The sequence below is a fragment of the Vipera berus genome (assembly GCF_964194415.1).
Source record: "Vipera berus genome assembly, contig: HAP1_SCAFFOLD_220, whole genome shotgun sequence".
NCBI lineage: Eukaryota > Metazoa > Chordata > Lepidosauria > Squamata > Viperidae > Vipera > Vipera berus.
The window spans coordinates 16544-41196 of NW_027673517.1; the positions used below are offsets into that span (position 1 = coordinate 16544).

The 24653-nt window shown below is 37.4% G+C and overlaps 1 protein-coding gene across 1 annotated transcript; it reads right to left on the reverse strand.

Moving 5' to 3' along the window:
- Window positions 1-1495: 1495 nt before the first annotated feature.
- Window positions 1496-22920, reverse strand: LOC308679340 (acetylserotonin O-methyltransferase-like). The gene is made up of 9 exons (XM_081346948.1): window positions 22847-22920; window positions 21154-21275; window positions 19638-19812; window positions 10822-10951; window positions 10305-10373; window positions 9735-9853; window positions 5996-6136; window positions 5643-5765; window positions 1496-1919 (listed from the first exon to the last, which is right to left on the reverse strand). Exons 2-9 carry the CDS (start codon window positions 21223-21225, stop codon window positions 1711-1713), a joined length of 1038 nt encoding a protein of 345 aa, XP_081203074.1. The 5' UTR covers window positions 21226-21275; window positions 22847-22920; the 3' UTR covers window positions 1496-1710.
- Window positions 22921-24653: the final 1733 nt, after the last annotated feature.

Genomic DNA, 24653 nt, shown 5'->3' on the forward strand with positions numbered 1-24653 from the left:
CATCCTTCTACTTTGTGTCATCCCTTTCATGGGGAAAAAAGGAACTTCGAATCTTTATGGTTATTGCCTTCTTCCTCTCCAGAATTAAAAGAAAACACAAGCCAGATACCTTCTTCTCTAACCCTCCCTTTTGTTCCCCCCAGTTCAAAAGGTTCCTTTGGTCTTTGAAAGAACCTAAGGCAGGCTGAATCCACATATGCTCCTCCTTCCTCGGGAGATGGCAGAATCCATAAAGGGGGGGAATAATGTTTTAAACATACATTTATGAATGTGATATAAATGGATTCTGACAGTCATCTTGTGCCAAACAGATGAGATCCATATTCTTGCAACTCGGTATGTGAGAAGGTCCACCAAGGTCATCAAGAGCTAAAAGGCATGAGTTATTGCTATATGCCCCACAGCTATATTTAGCAAATATCGCACTGTGGTCTCTCTTGATGTGGTTCAGTCAAGGACCCCAGTTTCTGATGTACTTTGTCTATTAAAATGATCAAAGCAAGTTCTTTATATTATACATTCTGGTCACTTTTAATAGCTTTAAATCCCTATCATTCAGCTGTTATATAAAGCTGTAAAGGTATCATTTTGATCCTTTCCCCCAGAAATAAGGTATCTGGGACTGGAACACCCTCAAGTCTATAGGCTGGAAAGTGCCCCAAATAATGGAAAAATCAGTTGGCAGGATTAAATTCATATGATGTGGCATAAGGCTAGAATCCAGCTCAAGGCAGATCGAATTGTATTTATCTTTTTCTGATTTGCTACCTGGTTATGATCAGAAAGCAAAGAATGAGAATAAATAGTCTCATAACAAAGCCATAGAGTTTGTGAACTTCACTGCTGTATCTGGAGAACTGGAATATTGGATGAGATTTGTTTATGGAATAGCTCTTTTATGAGAATATCTTAGGGGTATAGTGTATTTGAACAGAGACCAGGGCACAATTCAAACACTGTCACAATATGAAAATTAGTTTATTGACAGTGATAGAAAATAGAAAAGCTGAAACAGTGGTGAAATTATAAGCCGTCTTTAAAATTAATTACTATTAATAGGATACAGCATTAATGAGGTTATATTACTGACTGGGTTAATAGAGATATATTGAAAAACATAACTAGGGGTAGAAAGAATGTTTCTGAAGTTATTTCACCATGGCCATTATCTAAAAACCTTGAGTTCCCAGCATTAATTGTTAATTTCCTTGTGGCTAGGCTTGCATTTTTTATTTACCGGTACCTTGTTAGCAGCTATTGCATTCTTTGTGTTGCAGAATTTCTAGAGCTTAATTGCTTTTTAGAGGGGCTAAAAATATTGAATTAGCAAAGCAATATGTGCGGGCTAGAGTCCTGATCCAGACCTTTCAGATTTTCTCTAATACTCTGTTGTTTGTTTAATGTGTGTAAGTAGATTGTCTTTGTATCTCGGCATGGGAAGAACTAAAGATCTATAAGGAGATTAATTTTCATCATATGATAAGAATTTCCTCTCTTTATTGCCCAGAATTGGATTTCAGGATTTTTGCAGCCATGATTGGGGATCCCTAGTTATAGTGAAACATTTTGTGATAAGAAAAGGATCAGCTATGTAATCTGTGGACTCTGGAAGAAGAATAGAATATAACAGTGCCTGTAATTAACAAATCAAATCTTTCAATTACTAAAATTTCCTCTTAAACATTCAGCAGAAAGGAATCAGGGGCAACATCATTTTCTTCCTAAAATAATATGAAAGAGGCTTCCTTTCTTTAACTCAACTTCTTGGAAACCAGCTTTGCGGAGGAGCACATTAAACTCAGTTGCTGACCGTTCTCTCCCTTCAGTAAAGAGCATCATTATCAAGGAGTAGAAGTGGGCAGTTAAAGGCCCTCTCCTGTCTTCATCGAGAAGCATTTCCACTATTAAGACACCGCCACCTGTTTCAAAATATATTTCAATGATTTGGAGGTGAGAAAATATTGTTATTTATTTCACATCCCAATGAATATTACATAATATTTTGAAAATGCCCCAATTTTGCGTTATGAATCCTTCTTTCAAACGTGTCATATTTATTCCTGCCAATGGTCAATACAAACCAATTTGTTGTTGTTCTTGGAAATTTTGTTAATTTGGAGATATTTTAATTATTCTCCAAGGCTTTCCTCTCAATCTTCTGTAGAAATTGACCATTAATGATTTTCCTTGCCAAAATTCTGTATTTCATTATATCATATCGTATCGTATCATATCGTATCGTATCGTATCATATCATATCGTATCATACCATAAAGGTTTCCCCTGTCCAGTTGTGTCTGACTCTAGGGGTGGTGCTCACATCTGTTTCTTACCCAAGGAAGCCAGCCTTGTCCAAAGATGGTCACAGTGGTCATATGGCCACTGTGACTACAGTATATGCTTAGGTGTACAGAAAGCTGTCACATTCCCACTGAAGTCGTACCTATTTATTTGCATTTGAATGCTTTTGAACTGCTGGGTTGGCAGGAACTGGGGCAAGTAGCAGGAGCTCATCCCATTGTGTGGCATTTCATCATATCATATCATATCATATCATATCATATCATATCATATCATATCATATCATCATATCATCTCATCTCATCTCATATCATATCATATCATATCATATCATATCATATCATATCATATCATATCATATCATAAAGGTTACATTCCCACTTATTTATCTACTTGCATTTGAATGCTTTTGAACTGCTGGGTTGGCAGCAGCTGGGGCAAGTATCAGGAGCTCATCCCATCGTGTGGCATTCAGATCTCAAACTCTGGCTGTCAGCTTTCCAGGTAACAAGCTCAGCATCTTTAACAACTGAACCATCACTCCCCCAAATATTACATCAAAATATAATATATCAAAATTCATGTTTTGTTTTTGGTTATTTTATATATACTCAGCCAATGCATACTCTACTTCTTCGACAGTTTGTTTGATTTGACGTATAATCGATCAATATTATTATGGGGTCATAAGGCATAGTAAATAGTCATCAGTTTTATTGTTTTTCAGTTCAAATTGTCCAGTTCAGCTTAGGTAAAGGTAAAGGTTCCCCCGCACATACGTGCTAGTTGTTTGCAACTCTAGGGGCCAGTGCTCATCTCTGTTTCAAAGCCGAAGAGCCAGCGCTTGTCCAAGGACATCTCTGTGGTCATGTGGCCAGCATGACTAGATGCCAAAGGCGCACGGAACGCTGTTACCTTCCCACCGTAGTGGTCCCTATTTTTCTACTTGCATTTTTACGTTCTTTCGAACTGCTAGGTTGGCAGAAGCTGGGACGAGTAACAGGCGCTCACTCTGTTACACGGCACTCGGGATTCAACCCACCATACTGCCAACCATCTGTCCAGTCAAAATTCCAGCAGTATATGGGCTAGTTTTGATGGTGTTTCCACCTTTCAATATTGTCATTAGCAATTTTCTCATTCTTTGGATGTATTCTTTACAAATCAGATTTTTAACTTGTACATCCTTAATGATATCCAATTATGTTTGTGGTGTTTGGCTACACAGTCAGTAGATGTTAGACTGGATTGAGTGTTTTTATGCACCTATTATCCACCAAGGACCTGTTGTTGGATGGCATTAAATTATTATTGTTACAAGTAAAATTTCCTTTTGCAATTTGGTGATTTTGTCAATGCTAATGGTGTTCAAATGGTGCTTCAGTGGTATTAGGATTGTACCTAAGGTGCCTATTATTGTTGTTATTTTCTTTGCTTTCATTTGCCACATTCATTCCACATCTAATTACTGGTCTTTGTATTTTGTGATTTTCTCCAAGTCTTTCTGTTCTGTTTTGCTATCTGCAGGTTCTGCAAGGTCCAGTATCCATACATTTTTGGCCTTCTTATCAGGGATGGTATGTAGCAGGTGTTTGTCTATTGGAATTCTAATGTCCCAGAGTACTTTAGCTTTTGCATTTTCCATTACTTTTGTCTATTTGGGGTCAGTTCTTGCTTGTAGCAAATGGTATTTCTTGCACATATTCCAATGCACCATTGTTGCTACTCTGCCATGCTGTTATTTGTATTCAGTCTGTGTGATAGTCTTGCAGCAACTAACTAGGTCAGGCGTAGGCATCCTTGGGTCTTTTATGACTCATGGCTCAGGAATTCTGGGAGTTGAAGTCCACGAGTCATAAAAGAGCCAAGGTTGCCTACCCCTGAACTAGGTGGTCCACTGTTTCTTTAGCATTTTTGTAGAGTTGGCAGTTGCTATCTGTTGCTATCTTCTCAATTCTGGCTTTGAATTCATTTGTTCTTAAAGCTTGGTCTTGTGCAGCCAGAATTACCCCCTTTGTCTCTTTATTCAATTTTCCTGCTCTTAGCCATTGCCAGGTCTTGTTATCTGCTTTGCCGGATAGTTTATATTTTAGTGTACTGGCTGTGTAATAGTTTGTCTTACCATTTCTCTTTTTTATTCTTTGCAGGTAATGTTTGAATTACAACCACAACTGAGCACAAAATTTCCATTGCTAAGCAACACAATTCTTAAATGAGTTTTAGCTTATATATTGCCACAGCTATTAAGTGATTCGCTACAGTTGTTAAATGAATCATGCTGTCATTAAAGAAATCTGGCTTCTCCATTGTGTTTGCTTGTGAGAATGAGCTAGGAAGGTTACAAATGGTGATCACATGACCTCCAGGCAGTGCAACTATTATAAATACATGCCAACTGCCTAGTGCCCAAATTTTAATCACATGACCATGGGGATTCCACAATGGTCAAAAGTTGAAAATTTGTCAAAGGTCACTTTTTTCAGTGCCTTTGTAACTTTGAACTATCAGTAAATGAATGGTTGTAATTCAAAGACTACCTGTATTTGATCCCTCTTACAGTCCACTTTGGTATCTCCAGTAAGCCCTCATGATGTACTAGTTTCAGTGTTTCCTTATCCTCCTTCATATATTCTTCCAATGACCTTTATTCTTATACAACTATCTAGTGTACTTGCAAAATTCCATGCCCGCCTATCTTCCTTCATAGTAGAGTTTCTCAGTGTTGGCGACCACCAAGCTGGTAAAGGTTTCTGTAATTTGCATCTCACCATATTTCTTATGGGAGACTCCTCCTTTGTCTGACTCCTCTGATGAGACCTGTCCAATATGGTTAAACTTCTGGCATAGCTCTCATCTTCATGAGAGCATAAATCCCCACAACCACATCATTGTAGTGCCTTACTGGGTTGTTGTTATTATTATTATATTTTTCCACTATAAAGAAGATATTACTTACCAACTTAGTCATTTTTGCAGCAAGTGTAGAAAGATTGCTAAAACATATATCTAGGCAGTAGAGGCCACGAAATAGTAAATAGTCACAGGGTCACAATGAGAAGTCTTACTCATTTGTACCACAGCCACTAAAATATGAATGAATCTGATCTGCACAACATAGGCCCTTTGGGTTATACAGAAAAGATAGCTGCAAGAATCACTCTAGAAACACATTTTTTTTTTCAGCACTGCAGCTGAATTACTTATTCTAAGATGCCAGCTGAAGGCCCAGGAAAAGTGAATTTGAAATGACCCTAGACTTAGGGCAGTCCAAAACATGAGCCAAGTATGAACTTTGCCAGTTCCCTAGCAAATTTAACTTTTCGTGATTAAAGAATACCTACCAGGTTTGCAGGCCTGGTACACTTTGCATAACAGCTGCAAACAACTCTCATCTGACCAGCCATGCAGAGTCCTGGCCAAAATGTACAGGTCTGCTTCAGGAATAGGATCTTTAAAAAAATCACCTACAAAAAATAAGTAAAATCTCATTTAGTACCATATCTTCCAGATTATTCTGACAGAATAATCTGTTTTCTCTTTTTTTTTTTATTGAAAAGTTTTAAGGTACAATTTTCCTTTAAAAATCTGTTTTCTCTTTTTTAAAAAACACAGAATACAGTCTTTATGTGAAAGTTTCTTGTGCTTAGCAAAACATGAGTTCAACCCACAAGGAAGATTGCATCACATCTTTTACCTGCATGGAAAGTGATCTGGGTCTGTTCTGAAGGAAAACAATGGTTCTTGGATGCTTCCACTATTTCAGGAAGGTCAAAAGCAGTCACAGTACATTTTGGGTAGAGTGAAATCAGTTCCTTAGCTAAGCCACCAGTGCTTCCTTAAAGAAAGAACAAAATGTAATTAAGTAACTGCAAAACAAAATTTTGTATATGTCCAGCCTTTTTCTCTGAAGCTACCCTACCTATCATTTTTCTAAGCTATACATGACATTAACTGGAATCTAATGATTTTAAAAATGAGACAAACATCTTCCAAATTTGCTATGCTTCATATCATCGAAAACAAATACTAATAGGGAAAAAGAACAGAGACTGAATCAATTGATTCTCAACTTTCATATGCTATGAGAATTCCTTAGGATGGATGCACTGAATATTCACAATGATCAAAAATAATGTCTTTTGATGCAGTTTAAAGAGACAAAAACTGAACATCATCTCAAAGGGCACCAAATTCCACATCATCTTCAGGGCTGAGTCCTAGGTCCACTGCTGTTGACCCTGTTCACTCATGACTGTTGTGCTAGGTTTGCCACCAACCATATTGTAAATTTCGCAGATGGTACAACAGAAGTGGGCCTTATTCATGATGACAATGTGGAAGCTTACTGCAAGGAGGTTGAGGGGTTGGTGAAGTGGTGTAAGGAAAACAGCCTAGTTTTAAATACTGGAAAAACCAAAGAGATTATTGTCGATTTCACAAAAGGCAGGAACAGCCACACTTCTCTGTGCATTAATGATACACCTGTGGAGATGGTTTGTTGTTGTTAGTTGCAAAGTCGTGTCTGACACATCGCTACCTTTTAATTTCTTGGCTGCAGTCCCCATCTGTGATGATCTTGGAGCCCAGGAAAATAAAATCTGTCACTACCTCCATTTCTTCCCCATCTATTTGCCAGGAATTGAGAGGGCCAGATGCGATGATCTTGGTTTTTTTAATTTTAAGTTTCAAGCCAACTTTTGCACTCTCCTTCTTCACCCACAACAAGAGGCTCTTTAATTCCTCTTCACTTTCTGCCATTAGAGTGGTATCATCTGCATATCTTAGGTTGTTGATATTTCTCCTGGCAATCTTAATTCCAACTTTGATTCATCTAACCATGCCTTTCTCATGATGTGCTCTGCATATAAGTTAAATAGGCAGGGCGACAGTATACAGCCTTGCCGGACACCTTTCCCAATTTTGAACCAATCAGTGGCTCCGTGTCTAGTTCTCACTGTTGTTTCTTAACCCACATAAAGGTTTTTCAAGAGACAAATAAGATGGTCTGGTACTCCCATCTCTTTAAAAACTTGCCACAGTTTGTTATGATCCACACAATCAAATGCTTTAGCATAGTCAATGAAGCAAAAGTAGATGTTTTTCTGGAACTCCCTAGCTTTCTTCATGATCCAACGTATGATGGCAATTTGATCTCTAGTTCCTCTGCCTCTTCGAAATGCTGCCTATACTTCTGGTAGTTCTTGGTCCACATACTGCTGGAGTCTAGCTTGTAGGATTTTAAGCATAACTTTAGTAGCATGAAATGAGTGCAATGGTGTGATAGTTTGAACATTCTTTGGCACTGCCTTTCTTTGGAATTGGAATGTAAACTGATCTTTTCCAATCCTGTGGCCACTGTGGAGTTTGCTGGTAAATTTGCTGGTAAATTGAGTGTAGCAGTTTTACTGTGTCGTCTTTTAAGATTTTGAAAGATTACTTGCAGGAACGCTATATTATGGAAGGGAGAAAATGTCTTGAGTTTATCTAGAATAAGTATAGGGTTAAGAAGTTTTATATTTGAATAAGTCTTCTTTTTTTGTTTCTTTTTCTATATTAGTTTTTTTTATATATATTTATATTACTAAGGTTTGTTTTATCCTATATAAGCTAGAGAGTGATAGATTTTAGAGTTTATGGTTGTTAGTATATGGTTGTTTATGATTGTTTTTTTTATATATACCTTGTATTTAGCTCTGGGAAGTCGGGGGGGGGAGGGGGGGAGGGGGGAGAGGAAGGGGGGAGGGAGAAGGGTGGGGGAGGGGGGATTTTTTAAGGGAAAAATTGTATGTTAAAACTTTTCAATAAAAAAAAAAGATTTTGAATAGCTCAGCTGGAATAGTGTCACCTCCACTAATTTTGTTGTTGCTCAGCTTTCCTAAGGCCCACTTTACTTCACATTCTAGGATGTCTGGCTCAAGATCAGTGACCACCTCATTGTGATTATCAGGGACGTTAAGCTCATTCTTGTATAGTTCTTCTGTGTAATTTTTCCACCTCTTCTTAATCTCTTCTGCCTGTGTTAGGTCCCTGCCATTTAGGTCCTTTATCATGCCCATTTTTGCATGAAAAATTCCCTTAATCTCTTCAATTTTCTTAGAAAATTTTCTCTGGAATTCTGCATTCAATTGGGTGTATCTTTCTTTTTTCCTGCTTGCCTTTTGCTTCCCTCCTTTCCTCAGCTATTTGCAAAGCTTCCTCAAACAGCCATTTTGCTTTCTTGCATTTCTTTTTCTTTGGGATGGTTTTAGTTGTTACCTCTTGTACAATGTTGCAAGCCTCTGTCCATAGCACTTCAGGCACTCTGTTTATCAGATCTAATTCCTTAAATCTATTTGTCACCTCTACTGTATATTCATCAGGGATATGATTTAGTTCATACCTGAATGACCTAGTGCTTTTCCCTACTTTCTTCAATTTAAGCCTAAATTTTGCAACGAGAAGTTCATGGTCTGAGCCACAGTCATCTCCTGGTCTTGTTTTTAGTGACTGTATAGAGCTTCTCCATCTGGGACTGCAGAGCACATAGTCAATCTGATTTCTGTGTTGACCATCTGGTGATGTCCATGTGTAGAGCCGTCTCTTGGGTTGTTGGAAAAGAGTGTTTGCTATGACCATTGTATTCTCTTGACAAAAATCTGTCAGCCTGTCCCCTGCTTCATTTTGTACTCCAAGGCCAAACTAGCCTGTTATTCCAGTTATCTTTTGGCTTCCTACTTTAGCATTCCAATCCCCCATGATGATAAGGACATCATTTTTTGGTGTTAGTTCTATAAGGTGCTGTAAGGCATCATCGAAACAGACAATTTCATCCTCTTCAGCACCGGTGGTTGGGGCATTCCTTCTCCAGTGGATCATGTATTGTCAGAACACTCTGCTATGACCTGTCCGTCTTGGGTAGCCCTGCACAGCATAGCTCATAGCTTCATTGAATTACGCAAGCCCCTTTGCCATGACAAGGCAGTAATCCATGAAGGGGTGGAGATGGTTACCAGCATGAAATTCCTGAGTTTGCTAAACTAACGAGTAGGCTGGCTTGGTCGCTCAACAGTGAGAAACTGGTGAAGTGAGCACAGCAGCACCTGCACTTTCTGCATCCATATGACCAAAGCTCATCTTCCTTCCTCTGTTCTGACCACTTTCTACAGGGGGACGATTGAGAGCATCCTGTCATGCAGCATCACAGTCTGGTTTGGAAGCATCACTGCTTCAGACAGGGAGGTGGTGCAGAGAGTGGTGAGGTTGGCCGAAAAGTTCATTGGCAGTTCCCTCCCTCCCATCCAGGAAATAGTACAGAAGTGTTGTTTGAACAGGGTCTGTAAGATTATCTGGGACACTACTCAACCTCTTCACAACCTGTTTTCCTTATTACCTTTTGGGAGGAGGTTTCTTGGCCCAACATGTGAAGTAGATGGGAAAGCACAGGTGGTACTTACCACCCAGATCGTAAATGAGTGGGAACTGGGACAGGTCAAAGGCAGAAAGCACTTCTCTTCCTACCACAGGCCAGAGCTCATTCATGAAATTGGAGAAGGTTTCTAACTCTTCCTTTGAGCTAGAATTAAAACAAACATCATTCAATATAACTTTATAAAATGCTATTGTTGTTATTGTTTTACATATCTATTTATGTTTGTATGAAATGAATTCTTTTTACAGCATTACTTGAATGATGCTGATCAGGAGTTGGAAAAATCTGTATGTTATACATGAAACTGTGCTACCATTTCAGTGGAAAACATTATAATATTCTTGAAACAAAGCACATTCGCAAAGGTGCTCTAACTGCAGACCTGTGCTTTGTATATCAACAGAAATGCCTGGTCAGTTAGATCTGCCATAACTAGATTCCATTGCCATAAAAGAGAGGTTGAATATGGTGAAAATGATGGGTCAAGAAAATATGATAGAGAAAATAATGACAATGTGAAGGTTAATCATATTGATCAGTTGCTCACAATACAATTACTCTATTTAATGACCATTCTCTAAAATTATAATATTACCTGTAAATGACCTCAAAAAGCTTGTTTGAGGGAGAGCCATATATTGATGAAATCTGATTTTTTCCTTTCCTAAAAGAATTTTTAAAAAGTTAGAAAAGAACAAGACAATCATGCTGGCATGATCCTGAATGTCTTACAGTATTTTGATAGTTCAAAATTTATTCTAAATGTTTCATTAAGCCAGTTTTCTTCCACTCTCTCAACTACAATGCGGTATGATCTAATGCATCTCTACCAAGAAATAAGCTATAAAGAACAACAAGATGGTAAATTAGGTTGCTTACTTGAAGAAACTCCCTGGATGAAGACAATAAACCCAACCCTCTATTACTCTTCTGCCTTTTAAAGTTACGAATCTTTTCTTATTTTCTATTTTGGAAAAAGTTCTTTTAAACTTTTTAGTTTAAAGAAAGACATGGGGGAAATCTTAATTCAACAGGCTTATGAATTCACATTTGATAGATTTGTAGGGGGGGGGGAAAGACCAATCTTTTTGTCTTCTGTTGGATTTGTTTACCTCACAGCATCAGGCAAATATTGCATTGATCGATAGATAAATTCAGAATAGAACTTCATGGAATAATACTGAGACTTTGGGCTTGATTTGACCAGGTAGAGATTGGCAAAGTCTGTGTTTCCATAAAGATCTAAAAAGAAACAAAAAATAATAGTAACTGTCTTTCAATTTGCTACAGGCATACTTGCATGATTGTCTTAAAATACTTTAAAAACAAATTATGCTGTATTTATGTCAGGCATTTCACAATAATATGAGAGTAAATTTGGTGAAATGGTTAAGACATCACACTAAAAACTTGGACATTACAGGTAAAGTAGTCCTCAACTTATTACCACAACTGAGCCCAAAATTTCTGTTGTTAAGTGAGATATTTGTTAAATGAGTTTTGCCTCATTTTACAGCCTTTCTTGCCACAGTTATTAAGTGAATTGCTGCAGTTGTTAATTTAGTAACATGGTTGTTAAGTGAATCTGGCTTCCCTATTGATTTTGCTTGTCAGAAGGTTGCAAAAGGTGATCACCATTGGGATGCTGCAACAGTCATCACTAAATGAAATGTTGTAAGTCAAGGACTATATGCAGGGCTTTTTTTCTAAAAAAGAAGGTGCTGGAACTCCGAGGTGCTGTCACTGGGAGCGATGCCGGTGTCTGTAAGAACCCCCTCTTGCTATGGCATTGCCGCCTGTCCTTTGCACCACCACTCCCACGGCTTGGAGCCACAGGCCATGAGGATTCTTCTCCCCACAGCCCCCGTGGGGATTCCACTCCCTGCAGTTGCCACACTACAGCCCATGCTGAGCCCCCACCAGCTAAAGACGCCCCAGCCACGGAGTGCTGCATTGGGCCACCCGGCGTCTCCAGCGCCAAACAGCTGATGGCCTCTGGCCCTGGCACTCATTCACTTACTGCCCCGTTGCTTCCAAACACAGTAAGTGAGTGAGCAAGTGGCATTTGGAAGCATTTAGAAGCAATGGGGCAGTGAATGAGTGAATGGGCAAATTGCATTTGGAAGCATTTGGAAGCATTTAGAAGCAACTGGGCAGTAAGTGTGAACGAGCAAATGGTGTTTGGAAGCAACAGGGCAGTAAGTGAGTGAGCGAGCAAGAGGCCTTTGAAAGGGACAGAGTGAGTGGGGAAGAGACTGAACGAGGTGCCTTTGAAAGAGACGGAGGAGTGAGTGAGAGCAACTGCAGACTTTTGTGAGCAAAGTGTGAGTGAGTGGGGGGGCTTTTGCGAGAGAAGGGTGAGAGAAAAAGGGAAAAGTGAGGGGGAGAAGGGAAAAAGAAAAGGCACTGTCTTCAGACTTCCTCTGTTGCAGGGGTAGAAGGAAGCATTAACATTGAACCTCAACTTTTTACTTTTCTATAACATTAAAAACTAGCCATTTCTATAATAGCATTTTCAGGAGACATTATGGGTGAGTGAGTGAGAGAGAGAAAGAGGTGAGATTCTTAACTGAAATGTACAAAGAATATGGAAGATCTATGCAAGGACTTAATGTGGTTTTGGAAACACTTCCTGACACATAACGTCAGCTGACATTTAAGGCTGAGTTGGTGTCTTTCATTTTTTTAAATGTGGCTTGTTTGAACCTGGAACAAATCTGTTGTTCTTTGTAGTTTTTGTTTCCAAAACTTTATTTCTTCTGAGCTAATGTATGGTTCACTTTTCCATTGGATGAACCAATTCTGTTTCTTGGACTTTTCCTTCTGTTATTTTTCTTTGTGAGGTTTTTGTTTTTTGTTTTTCTTTTTGGAGATATCAACTTTTAAATGCAGTGTGTTAAAGCAATTCAGCACGGATTTTTCCTTTTTTTCACAATACAATAGCCTCTCATTATAATAATTGAGAGCCAGGGTTGCTAGCAATTGTAAGGGCTGAAGTTAATTTAAAGGGATTTGATAAAGTAAATCATAGTCTCCTTTTTGATAAAGTGGAAAAAATGGGCTTAATGGCCCCACTGTGCATGGATTCACAGTTGACTTCAGAGTCATCCTGGTGAGATAGTCAGCATATGAATTTAATAAATAACATTTTTTTTCAAATGCCCCTATCAGGAATTGAATTTGAATGAAGTTTCAGAAAAGCAAATGTTCTGTGCTGGTGGTACTAAGCTCCCAAAGATCTAGCATGGGATAAATGAATTCTTCCTAATAAAAAAAACTTCCTGCCTTTTTCTAATCATCATTTCTTCCCTACAGAAATTTGAAAAGTAAAACAAAGTGAAACAAACCACTACTCCCTCCATGCAGGGAAAATTTTCTTGAGTCATACTTGGATATCCTATTTGCAAATAATATCTTACTTACCTAGTTGAGATGGTGTGTTTGGGGAGCAGGGAGGAGTGCAAAATTCCTGCCTTCGCTGCAACTTGCCTGTGCAACATTTGCCTGCCGGGTCTTTTGGCAAGCTCAGCAGCAATTCCTATTGGCTTTCGAAAGCCAATAGCATAGCTGACTCAGGAATTCTGGGAGTTGAAGTCTTTGAGTCATAAAAGAGCAAAGCCTGCAATAGGCTTTCGAAAGCCAATAGCAGCACAGCTTGTGTAAAAGCTTCTTTTTTTTGCAAAAAAGGTGCCGGAATTCCATTCTGAGCGTTCTATGAGGAAAAAAAGCCCTGATTATATGTATAAGCTCATGTTCCATGTTAAGCATGAAACCAGCTGGCTGACCTTGGGCTAGTCACATTCTCTCAGCTCTAGGAAGGAGGTAATTGCAAACCCCCTCTAAAAAACCTTGCCACAAAACCTACAGCAATCTGTCTAGTAATAAATAAATAAATAAATAAATAAATAAATAAATAAATAAATAAATAAATAAATAATAACAACAACAACAGTTCTAACAGCAAATGGGGAGAACATTGGTGAAATCAACATCAGACTAAGAATCTTCCAAGAGGACTCACTTTCACCACTACTGTTCAAAATCGCATTAATTCCATTGACAATATTATTATGAAACACAAAACTGGGATACCACATCTCAAGCCAGCATGGCAAGATAAACCATCTACTATACATGGATGACTTAAAACTGTATGCGAAAAGCCACATTGAACTTGAATCAATACTCAACACAGTTCAACTGTTTAGCAGCGACATCAGAATGGACTTTGGACTTGGAAAATGTGCTATATTATCCATGAAATGAGGAAAAATGGGAAAAATAGAAGGAATAGAACTGGGAAACGGAAGTATTATTAAAGCACTAGCAAAGGATGATGGTTACAAATACCTAGGCATATTGGAAGCAGATAACATCTTGAATGGAAAAGTCAAAGAGTCAACACAAAAGGAATACATCAGAAGAGTCCGCAAAATACTAAAACCAAAGCTGAATGCCGGAAATATAATTAAAGCCATTAATACATGGGTAGTCCCAGTGATACACTACCCAGCTGGAATTATCAACTGGACATTGGCAGAATTGGAACACCTAGACTGGAAAACGCGTAAACTTTTGAACATGTGCCATGCTGTACATCCACAAAGTGACATCGACAGATTGTACCTGCCAAGAAGAATAGCGGGCAGAGGGCTACTGCGAATCCACCAAACTGTAGAAGTAGAAAAATGAAGTTTGAATATCTATGTAAATCAAAGTACAGAAAAATTGCTGCAGGCTGTGAAAACAAAGAGCATTATCAAAATAACAGAAACAAAGGGAGAATATAAGGAAAAACGGCTGGATGATAGATTAAATAGATGGAAACCCTAAGATTTTTTATAATAATAATAATAACAAAAACAAGAAGAAGAACAAGAACAACAAGAACAAGAACAAGAAGAAGTTGGAAGGGACCTTGGAGGTCATCTAGTCCAACCCCCTGCTCAGGCAGGAAACCCTATACCATTTCAGACAAATGGCTGTCCAGTTTCTTCTTAAATACTTCCAGTGTTGGAGTATTCACCACTTCTGGAGGCGGGTTGTTCTACTGGTTGATTGTTCTAACTGTCAGGAAGTTTCTCCTTAGTTCTAGGTTGCTTCTCTCCTTGACTAGTTTTCATCCATTGCTTCTTGTCCTGCTTTCAGGTGCTTTGGAGAATAGCTTGAGTCCCTCCTCTTTGTGGCAGCCCCTCAGATATTGGAACACTGCTATCATGTCACCCCTCACCCTGCATGGACAACATTTGAAAAACATTGAAGGAAAATTTGATAACAACCTGACATGGGCATGCCTTAAGATGCAAACCATCAAGAAAGAAACGGAAGGCTTAATATTGACTGCTCAAGAACAAGCACTACAAAGTAATGCCATGAAAGCGAAGATACAAAAATCTACTGACAATCCAAATTGCCGACTTTGCAACAACTGATTACAAAGCTAGACATGACTGAGTTGCTAAACTAATCCACTGGGCATTGTGTAAAAAATACGACTTGCCTGTGTCTGAAAAGTCGTGGGAACATAGGGTGGAAAACGTTGTTGAGAATGCGAGGGTGAAGATCTTGTGGGACTTTCGAATCCAGACAGATCGCCATTTGGAACACAACATGCCAGATATCACAGTTGTGGAGAACCAAAGCGTATAGCTGATTGATATCGCTGTACCAGGAGATGCCAGAGTTGAAGAAAAAGAACATCAAAACTGTGCGATCATGGATGAAATGTGTAACAGTGATACCCATTGTCATCGGGGCACTGGGAACTATGTCCAAAAACTTTGCAAAATACATCAAGAAATTGCAGTTTCCTGCAATAACTCCAGCAAAGCTACAAAAAGCTATGCTACTCGGAACATCTTACATTTTAAGGAGATACCTGGTTGATACCTAGGATGCTGGCAGCAGCCTGTGTCAACCATTAGTGCCAGCCAATTTGAGTGTTCAGTTGACTGAGGTTCATGTTTTATGAATAAAAGTTTTATAATAATAATAATAAAGGCAGAATATAAGGAAAAACGGCTGGATGACAGATTAAATAGATGGAAAACCAAAGCTTTGCATAGACAGCATGAAGGAAAATGTGATAACAACTTGACATGGACATGGCTTAAGATGGGAACCATCAAGAAAGAAATGAAAGGCTTAATACTGGCTGCTCAAGAACAAGCACTACAAACTAATGCCATGAAAGCAAAGATACAAAAATCTACTGACAATCTAAATGTCGACTTTGCAATGACAAAGTTGAAACTGTTTCACATCCAGGGCTTTTTTTCTCATAGAACGCTCAGAACGGAGTTCCAGCACCTTTTTTGGATGGAACCTTGTAGGGTAGGCAAGGCGGGTTGTATGACATGTGTGAGTTCCGGCACCTTTTTCTTTTACAAAAAAAGCACTGTTCACATCTAATATGTGAGTGCAGCAGAATCATGCAAACTGATTACAAAGCTAGACATGAGAGAGTTGCTAAATTAATCCACTGGGCATTGTGTAAAAAATACGACTTGCCTCTGTCTAAAAAGTCATGAGAACATAGGGTGGAAAAAGTTGTTGAGAATGAGAGGGTGAAGATTTGTGGGACTTTCGAATACAGACAGATCACCATTTGGAACACAACATGCCAGATATCGCAGTTGTAGAGAACCAAAGCATACAGCTGATTGATATCACTGTACCAGGAGATGCCAGAGTTGAAGAAAAAGAACTGGAAAAAATTACGAAATATCGTGCCCTGGCCATCGAAAATGCACGATTATGGATGAAATGTGTAACAGTGATACCCATTGTCATTGGGGCACTGGGAACTATGTCTCAAAACTTTGCAAAATACATCAAGAAACTGCAGCTTCCTGCAATAACTCCAGCAATACTACAAAAAATTGCGCTACTCGGAACATCTTACATTTTGAGGAGGTACCTGGTTGATACCTAAAATGCTGGCAGCAACCCGTGTCATCCATCAGCGCAAGTCAATTTGAATGTTCAGTTGACTGAGGTTCATGTTTAAATAATAATAATAATAATAATAATAATAATAATAATAATAATAATAATAATAATAATAATAATAGTAATAATAATAATAATAACAACAACAACAACAACAACAACAACGGTGCAGTTAATCTTGATTTTTAGAGGAATAAAACTGATCCCTAAAACAAAAAAGGCTCCATATAGTAGGATATTCTATAGGTCTGTTCCATTGTTAAATCAACATTTTTAAAAAAAAAATACTTGGGCAGTGGAGTATAGTAAGTGTATTTGTAAATTATAATGTTTTTCTTGACAAACATGTATTTATGTTGTTGACTAAATTATTATTAGCATATTGTATTATGCTAACAAACATACACACAAACCCAGAATTCCGGTTTGCCGATGCGGCCACCATGGATGTCTGGAAGGCGAGCTCCATCTTCTGCATCCAGTTTTATTTCGATAGGGGACCCTGGAAAGGGTCGAAAGTCACCCTGTAGGTGCAACCAGCAAGGAGGGGATCCCCGCTTGATTGCAGGAGGGCAGTAGCCCTTCCACTTCACCCTGGGCAGCCCTCCAAACCGGCAGATGAAAAACCGGCCATAGCAATATGGCTCGTCCCTAGGCTGCAGACAGCCGAAGTTACATTTACCACCAGGCAATTTATAAAGCAGCATGGATGAGACTGGGTGAGATCCACCTCTCTTAAATCTTAACTATCTTTTTTACCTGCATAAGCTGCTTAAAGTACTTTTCCCCTGTGGAGAGGGAAGGGAGATTTTATCCCTCCCTCTAGATACAGCGGCAACTGACTATCCAGGGGAGTTTAAAATATTGAAAGAATAACTTGATCCAAATTGGAATTTTATTTTTCAAAGTTTGTGGACTAAAAGATTTTGTACTCTTACTGAAGATTTGGGTTTTTATTTATAAAAAAGAAACAAAACTGAAAAGATTATAAAAAACTTTGGATTTAAAAGAAAACTTTAAATTATAGGGGTGGTATCTTGCAGCTAAACCTGATACTTCAATTTGTTATTGCTTGAAAGGGGCTTGGCCAGTAGCCCAGACAATAGATAAGATTTATGCAGCCTTGAGATATCATCTTTGAGAAGCTCATCTGTGTTCCATATTCAGTGACAGATTTTTATTTGCATTCTCTGATTGTAAAGTTTTTAGCTTAATATACTACTAAAAATATGGATGAAGATCAGGAACAGATTCTCTCTATGCGAAATGCAAATCATCAAACTATTCTTACAGACACTGATGAAATAAGAGGTTACAGAAAAGAACAAGGTCAGCCTAGATACACAAACTCAAGCTTTGATTACAAGTAAAAATTCAACTACACAGAATATAACAGAAAAAGTGGAACAATTAAATATCATGACAAAAGATCAAACTGATCAACAAACACAGTCAATGGAAAACCTAGAAAATGGACTGATAATCAGAGAATGTCGATTGGTGGCCCCCAGGGGGAGGTCCTTCTCTGTGGGCGCCCCGGAGTTATGGAACGGTTGCCAGTTGAGCTCCGGATGGCGCCCGACCTTCGCTCCTTCCGTTGCGATCTGAAGACATTCTTATTTGAACAAGCCAGCCTGGCCTGAAGGGGGATGGGTTGGGTTTTTATGTCATTTTTAATATCTGTATTTATTGTTTTTTAGCTGGGCATATGTTTAATTTTCTTTTAACTTTTGTATTTTTGTATTTTTTATATATCTGCCCTGTTCACCGCCCTGAGTCCTTCGGGAGAAGGGCGGTATATAAATAAAATAATTATTATTATTATTATTATTATTATTATTATTATTATTATTATTATTATTATTATTATTATTATTATTATTATTATATGGAAAAAGGAAAACACTTTCTACATAAATCAGAAGGAACCTGAGGATCAAGAAAAAGAACAGACTGAAGAGGAGATAAACAGTTCAGGACAACTATGTTGAGAAGGAAAGATAGAGAACCATTCTGTTAATCCTCTCATAAAATTGGCGACTGGATGGTTTTTTCTACATCAAACAATATATAACAATACAGGGAGATTTGTTTGATGACTGAAAAGCACGAACATGGAAGATGATTTGGCAAAGAAAGAAAGCTAGAATAAGACTGAAGAAAATTGGAGTTTTGACTTATTCATGAGAATTAAAATAGAATACACTCAAATAGATAAGATGTGTACTTTGAATATTAGATTGTTATGAGTTGAGATAAACAAAACTTTGGTTATTTAAAACTTAGAAGTATAAATATTAACAGTTCAATTTGAACATTTCTTTAGTTATAAAGGTCAAATGTAAAGGTAATTAAGATATATATAAGCTAAAAACCGATCGATGTATGTAATAAATATGTTTTTACTTAACAGTAATAATAAAAATTAACTTAAATATGAGATAGTAGATATAAAGAGAAAAAGAGAGGAAGTATTAAATGTTGAAATAAGAGAAATTTGGGTTATTAAATTTAAGATATTTGGAAATTACTAGAAAATAAGAATATTATATTGTATTATTAATTAGTTGATGTAAGATGGTGATAATTTAAATAGATAAGACATGTATCCTGAACATTACATCTTGTGTTGAATTATGATAAAGGGAACTGGGGTTATTTAAAATTTGGAAATTATAAATATCAAACGTTAAATTTCAATATTAATGGGAAATTAAAAAATGAGAAAAACTAACCAAGATGTTGATTGTCTAAAGATTGAATGTTAAAACAACTAGATATGTATAAACTAAAAAGTATTGATAAATGTAAGAAAGTTATTTTTATTTATTTGATATAATAAGAATTGTATTAATTTAAAAATGAGACAGTAAATACTAAGGGGAAAAGAGAGGAAACATTTAATGTAATAGTTTGAGATCTGTACATGGAATAATTGTTGGCCATTTCATTTGCTTTCCGCTTCTCATAGGATTACCTTTTCCATCTTTCCACTCCAGTGTTAGGAGCTTTAACCCCGCACAGGCCTCCAGCAGCCTCTGCATCCCGATGGTGCTGGTGCTCAAGCATTCAGCAACAGTTGTGGAAGACAGCGGTTCCCTAGACTCCCTCAGCAGATCGAAGACACCCAGCTCAGAGGCAGTGGAAATGACCTAGGAAGAAGCAGAGAGCAAGAACAAAAGCCGTGGCATTCCTCTCAGTTTGCATCCAAACAATCCCAACATCTATTTGTTTACTGAAGAAAGAATCAAGCAGGCTTACATATGTTAAATAGCCCCACCAGCTCTTAAACAACAAAAGGCATTATGTAGACAGCCATTCATTTGTGGAGTGACATCCCCTCTGTGCTGAATGTGGGTGTACTAACACCCATAAAAAACTTATATTCCTTTCTTGTACAATTCTGGGCTTTGCTCAATTTATTTATGGACTTGTTCAGGCAAATCTTGATGGCCTCTAGGACCACGACTGATGATGTGTTCAACCACTGGAAAGGAAGGTAGTCAGAAAGAACAGTATCCTTGGTGGAGAAGAAAGGATTCAAACTCCAGGTTTTTTATATGTACTCTATGCTATTATAGAAGACATCCAAGAGGGGAATAAACTGAAGAAAAGAATATGTGTTCCTGCCTGGCTGAATATGATACATTCCACTGAGGAAGCAAAGTTTTATGGCAGTTACAAAAATAATGATTCTGCTTCTTTTTTGCCGCCATAATAATTTGCTGAGTTAAAAAGAATGTTTAATGCTTTATGAAAAATTATTAATTAAACCAATACAAGAAGAAATGTTGAACCTATCTATTATAGGTTACTGCTAAGCTTGTAAGCCGCCCTGAGTCTTCGGAGAAGGGCGGGATATAAATGGAATTAAAATAAAAAATAAATAAAAAATAGTAAACATTGCTGAAACCCCACATTTATTATTCAGAGTTTCCTGAGAGAAATTCAACCATAATTTATCAAATAAAAGGAAATCTCAAGATTTAGATGCAATATTACCATAGATATAGATTTTGTTGCAAGATTAGAGTTAAAAATGCAGTATACTGTCACTAGATGATTTAGTAAATTGCCTGGAAATTTTATTCAAGGAGATCAATGTTAGTCCTTGGACATGCAACTCTGCAACAAACATGAAGCTATAATCATCTTTGTAGTTAAAAAGCCAAAAAGCGTTATTAAAAACTAATGAGGAATTTACCTTATTACACCTATCATGGTGTAATAAAATTTTATAAGTTTATTTGGGCCCATTTTAATTTCTAATTGGCAAAAGAAGAGCATATTTGAACAAGGAAAGTATCTACTGAAGCCAGTTTGTTCAAAAGACACAGAAAAGAATCTTGCAGCAATTTAATAGCTGACTTTTCTATTACAACATAAACTTTGGTGATTCTATTGTTTTCAAATCATTAAGAAGCTGAGAAATGGAGGGTCTTTTATACTTTCAAAGTTGAGAGTTCTTATTTGGAGGTATTAGCCCACCTTACCTTGAAAGTTACAAATGAATGCTGGTATCTAAACAATGTTTGGATATTTTCAATTTCTTCTAGTGAACTCATTGTTCTTGGCGTCTCTCGTTGACCTTTTTTAGCCAAAACACTTGTTATTCCTGTGTGTAAAAATGGCAAAATATAGGTGTCCATAAGATGCCTCAGGATAAAGAATGGAAAAAAAAATATTAAAGGGAAAACAAGGCCACACTTAGAAGGTTTCTAAGAGTCCTTCAGAAAAGGCTCCTGAATAAATTTAGCTGCTGTGGCATTAGAGGACAGGTGCTCTCAGAGAAGAACTGACCTTTTCTTTCAGGAAAATATGTAGGAAAGAGGATGATGTTTATGTGTACAGTTAAGGAGCAACATGTTTTAGAATATGGAAATTGGGGAAATAGTAAGAAGTACAAATAATAATAATAATAATAATAATAATAATAATAATAATAATAATAATAATAATAATAATAATAATAATAATAATAATAATAATAATAATAATAATCATGACAAAGTAGCAACAATGGTGCTTCGGAAGATCTTCAAGAAATATCATTTGCCTGTTTAGCAAGAACTGGTGGGATCATAAAATAGAGAAAGTCATAGAAAATGATAAAGTTAAACTGCTCTGGGACTTCAGAATTCAAACAGACAAGCACCTGCAACATAACACCTCGGACTTAACAATTGTCGATAAGAAAGACAAAAAAGTCTGGATAGTGGACGTGGCAGTGTCTGGAGACAGCAAAATAGACGAAAAAGAACTGGAGAATATAACAAAAGACAAATTCGCCATTAGTCAATTGCAAAAGGCGGCCTTACTAGGAACTGCTTCCATCCTGCGATGATATCTGTAATACCATCAAACATCCACATCTGCCTATCCTAGGTCCTTAGTAAAGACTTGATAGGTAGACAAAAATGCCAAATCCAGTCTGAACATCTGGCTGACTGCAATGATCAATAATAATACTAATAATAAAGTTGGAAGGGACCTTGGAGGTCATCTAGTCCAACCTTCTGCTCAGGCAGGAAACCCTATACCATTTCGGACAAATGGCTGTCCAGTCTCTTCTTAAAAACTTCCAGCGTTGGAGCATTCACCACTTCTGGAGGCAGGTTGTTCCACTGGTTAATTGTTCTAACTGTCAGGAAGTTTCTCCTTAGTTCTAGGTTGCTTCTCTCCTTGATTAGTTTCCATCTGTTGCTTCTTGTGCTGCCTTCAGGTGCTTTGGAGAATAGCTTGACTCCCTCTTCTTTGTGGCAGCCCCTGAGATATTGGAACACTGCTATCATGTCCCCCCTCACCCTTGTCTTCATTAAACTAGACATACCCAATTCCAGCCACCGTTCCTTACATGTTTTAGCCTCCAGTCCCCTGATATGGGAAGCAAATTTTGGATAATTACAAATGCTAATATCTATGTTTAAAGTTATTAGGACATAGAAAAATGGGTAGAGGTTGAGAATGGCATGAAACTAAGCACCTACTTTCAGAACAAATGTTTAAAAGTAGCACTTAAGCTGTATAAAAATAAACTTAAATACTATTATTGCAATAATTATATGCATACACTGTAGAAATTCTAAAATTCAGAGTTATTTTTAAATATTAACTTATCTACACGAATCAGGATGGGAAAATTCTAGACATTATTTTAGGTATCTTAGTGGCTGAAGTCTTACTCACAGGACAGCTGAGCAGAGGAGATTCCAAGTCAGTCTTTCAAGTTTCCTGAGATGTTTAGGATAAACCTCAGTTTCAGGCAAAGGAAAGGAAGTCAGAGAAAGGGTATATATATCTATATATATGCAGAGCACAAGTAGGTTTCCAGGAGTTGCTTAATCAACCTGTCAAGCCAGTTCTTATTTGGCCAGCTCTTCATCACAGATGTCAGGATTGATGGTGGGAATAAAAAGATTGTTTTGGAAAAACATTTATTTTCACTAAATAAAAGAATCATGGCACAATATTACTTTGTTATTTAAATTTTATTAGCTGGTTTTCTTTTTTACTAGTTAGCTTTCTGGGTTCTGTGCTGTCTTCCATCTAGAATCTCCCTTGCATTCTCTTCTTTATGGATTATATTTAGTTTCTTCTTCCATTTGATACTGCTGTATTATCAGAAGTTGCATTTGGAGTGATCAGTTTTAACCTGGACTGTTTTTTTTCACTCTCATGCCATTCCCCAATTGCTGGCTATTGCTGGCTGTTCCCTTTTTGGAGGGTGGGGGGAACTGCCACTCCCTTGAAGTTTCTAGAGATGGGTTGATGTTTCCTTCCAGGGCTGTGACCCCTGGGTTGGGAAAGGGAGTGGCTGCTTACATTTATGTTTGCTGCCATCTCCATTACTGCTCTCAACTAGTGCTGCTTGTTTTCCCTTCTTAATAGTACTATGGTATGTCTGTTTGGCTGGGATTACTTAAGTGGGTTTTGCTCTTTTCCAAATGGACTTTAGTTCTTCCATGGAATCCAGTATTAACAGGCCCATGCTTAGCCCATCACAGGTGGTAGACTGAAGATATGCACAATTGAAACAACGACTACTAAAACTGTGCCATTAATTCCAAGATAGAAAGCATTAAAAAAAATTATAGAGAGAAGGGTGGTTATGCAATCTTTCACAGACCTGATCTGTATCTCGCTTCAAGAACAGATGCTAATTAATGTGACCAAAAGATTTCAGATAAAACATGTGCAAGCTTGCTTTGTGGGCCATCAGTGAATTATTTCTACAACATGATGCACCATTGATATATGACTCCAGGAAAATTATCCAGAATGTATAAAGGTATTTCAAATTTATCTAGGAAATCTCTGGCAACAGAAAGGGTCATTTTACCATTCCTAGTGGATTTATATATATATATAAATATTACCTGGCCTCATACTGTGCTACAACCCTGCCTGGCACACATTTTTGGAGCTGGCTGCAGAAAAGGGAGAGCTAAGTTTTAGAAAGTGGATCCATTTCTAAAAATAGCTCCCATATAATTCCTGCAAGACTGAAAAAACAATTGTGACAACCAGGACAAGAGTGGTCTAAGAAGAGCAACCACACAATCCCAAGGTCTTGCTGATGTTTGCTCTGCTTTTCTTGAAATGTAAATTAAATATTAAAAGTTGTTTGGAACTAATTCAACCATCGTTTAGCAAATGGAAAGAAGCCTCAAGACTTAGATGCAATATTAGATATAGCAATATTTTGTTGCGACATTAGAGTTAAAAATGAAGGAGGGACATGGAAACTGAAAGTTGATAGATTTTGCTGAAATGGATAACTTAACTTCTCTGATCAGAGAAAAGAGATTATCTTCATTTATTGCTGACTGGAAGTCTGTGATAAAACATTTTGCATGAAAAAAATGAACTTGTGACTTTTCATGATTAGATAGAATAGATAACAGAAACAGAATGACGAATATTATTCTGTAATTTTAAAGAGAGAGGTTAAGATATATTTGTTCATGTAACTGGTGTGAAAAGTGTAAAACCA

What these genes read in the sequence shown, in the direction of transcription:
- LOC308679340 (XM_081346948.1), bottom strand. Translation starts at nt 21,225, where the DNA reads ATGAGTTCACTAGAAGAAATTGAAAATATCCAAACATTGTTTAGATAC. An exon ending in CTTTTTGAGGTCATTTACAG is followed by an intron (nt 9,854 to 10,304) that starts GTAATATTATAA and finishes TTTTAATTCTAG; the next exon opens with CTCAAAGGAAGAGTTAGAAA. An exon ending in ACTCATTTACGATCTGGGTG is followed by an intron (nt 6,137 to 9,734) that starts GTAAGTACCACC and finishes TCTTTCTTTAAG; the next exon opens with GAAGCACTGGTGGCTTAGCT.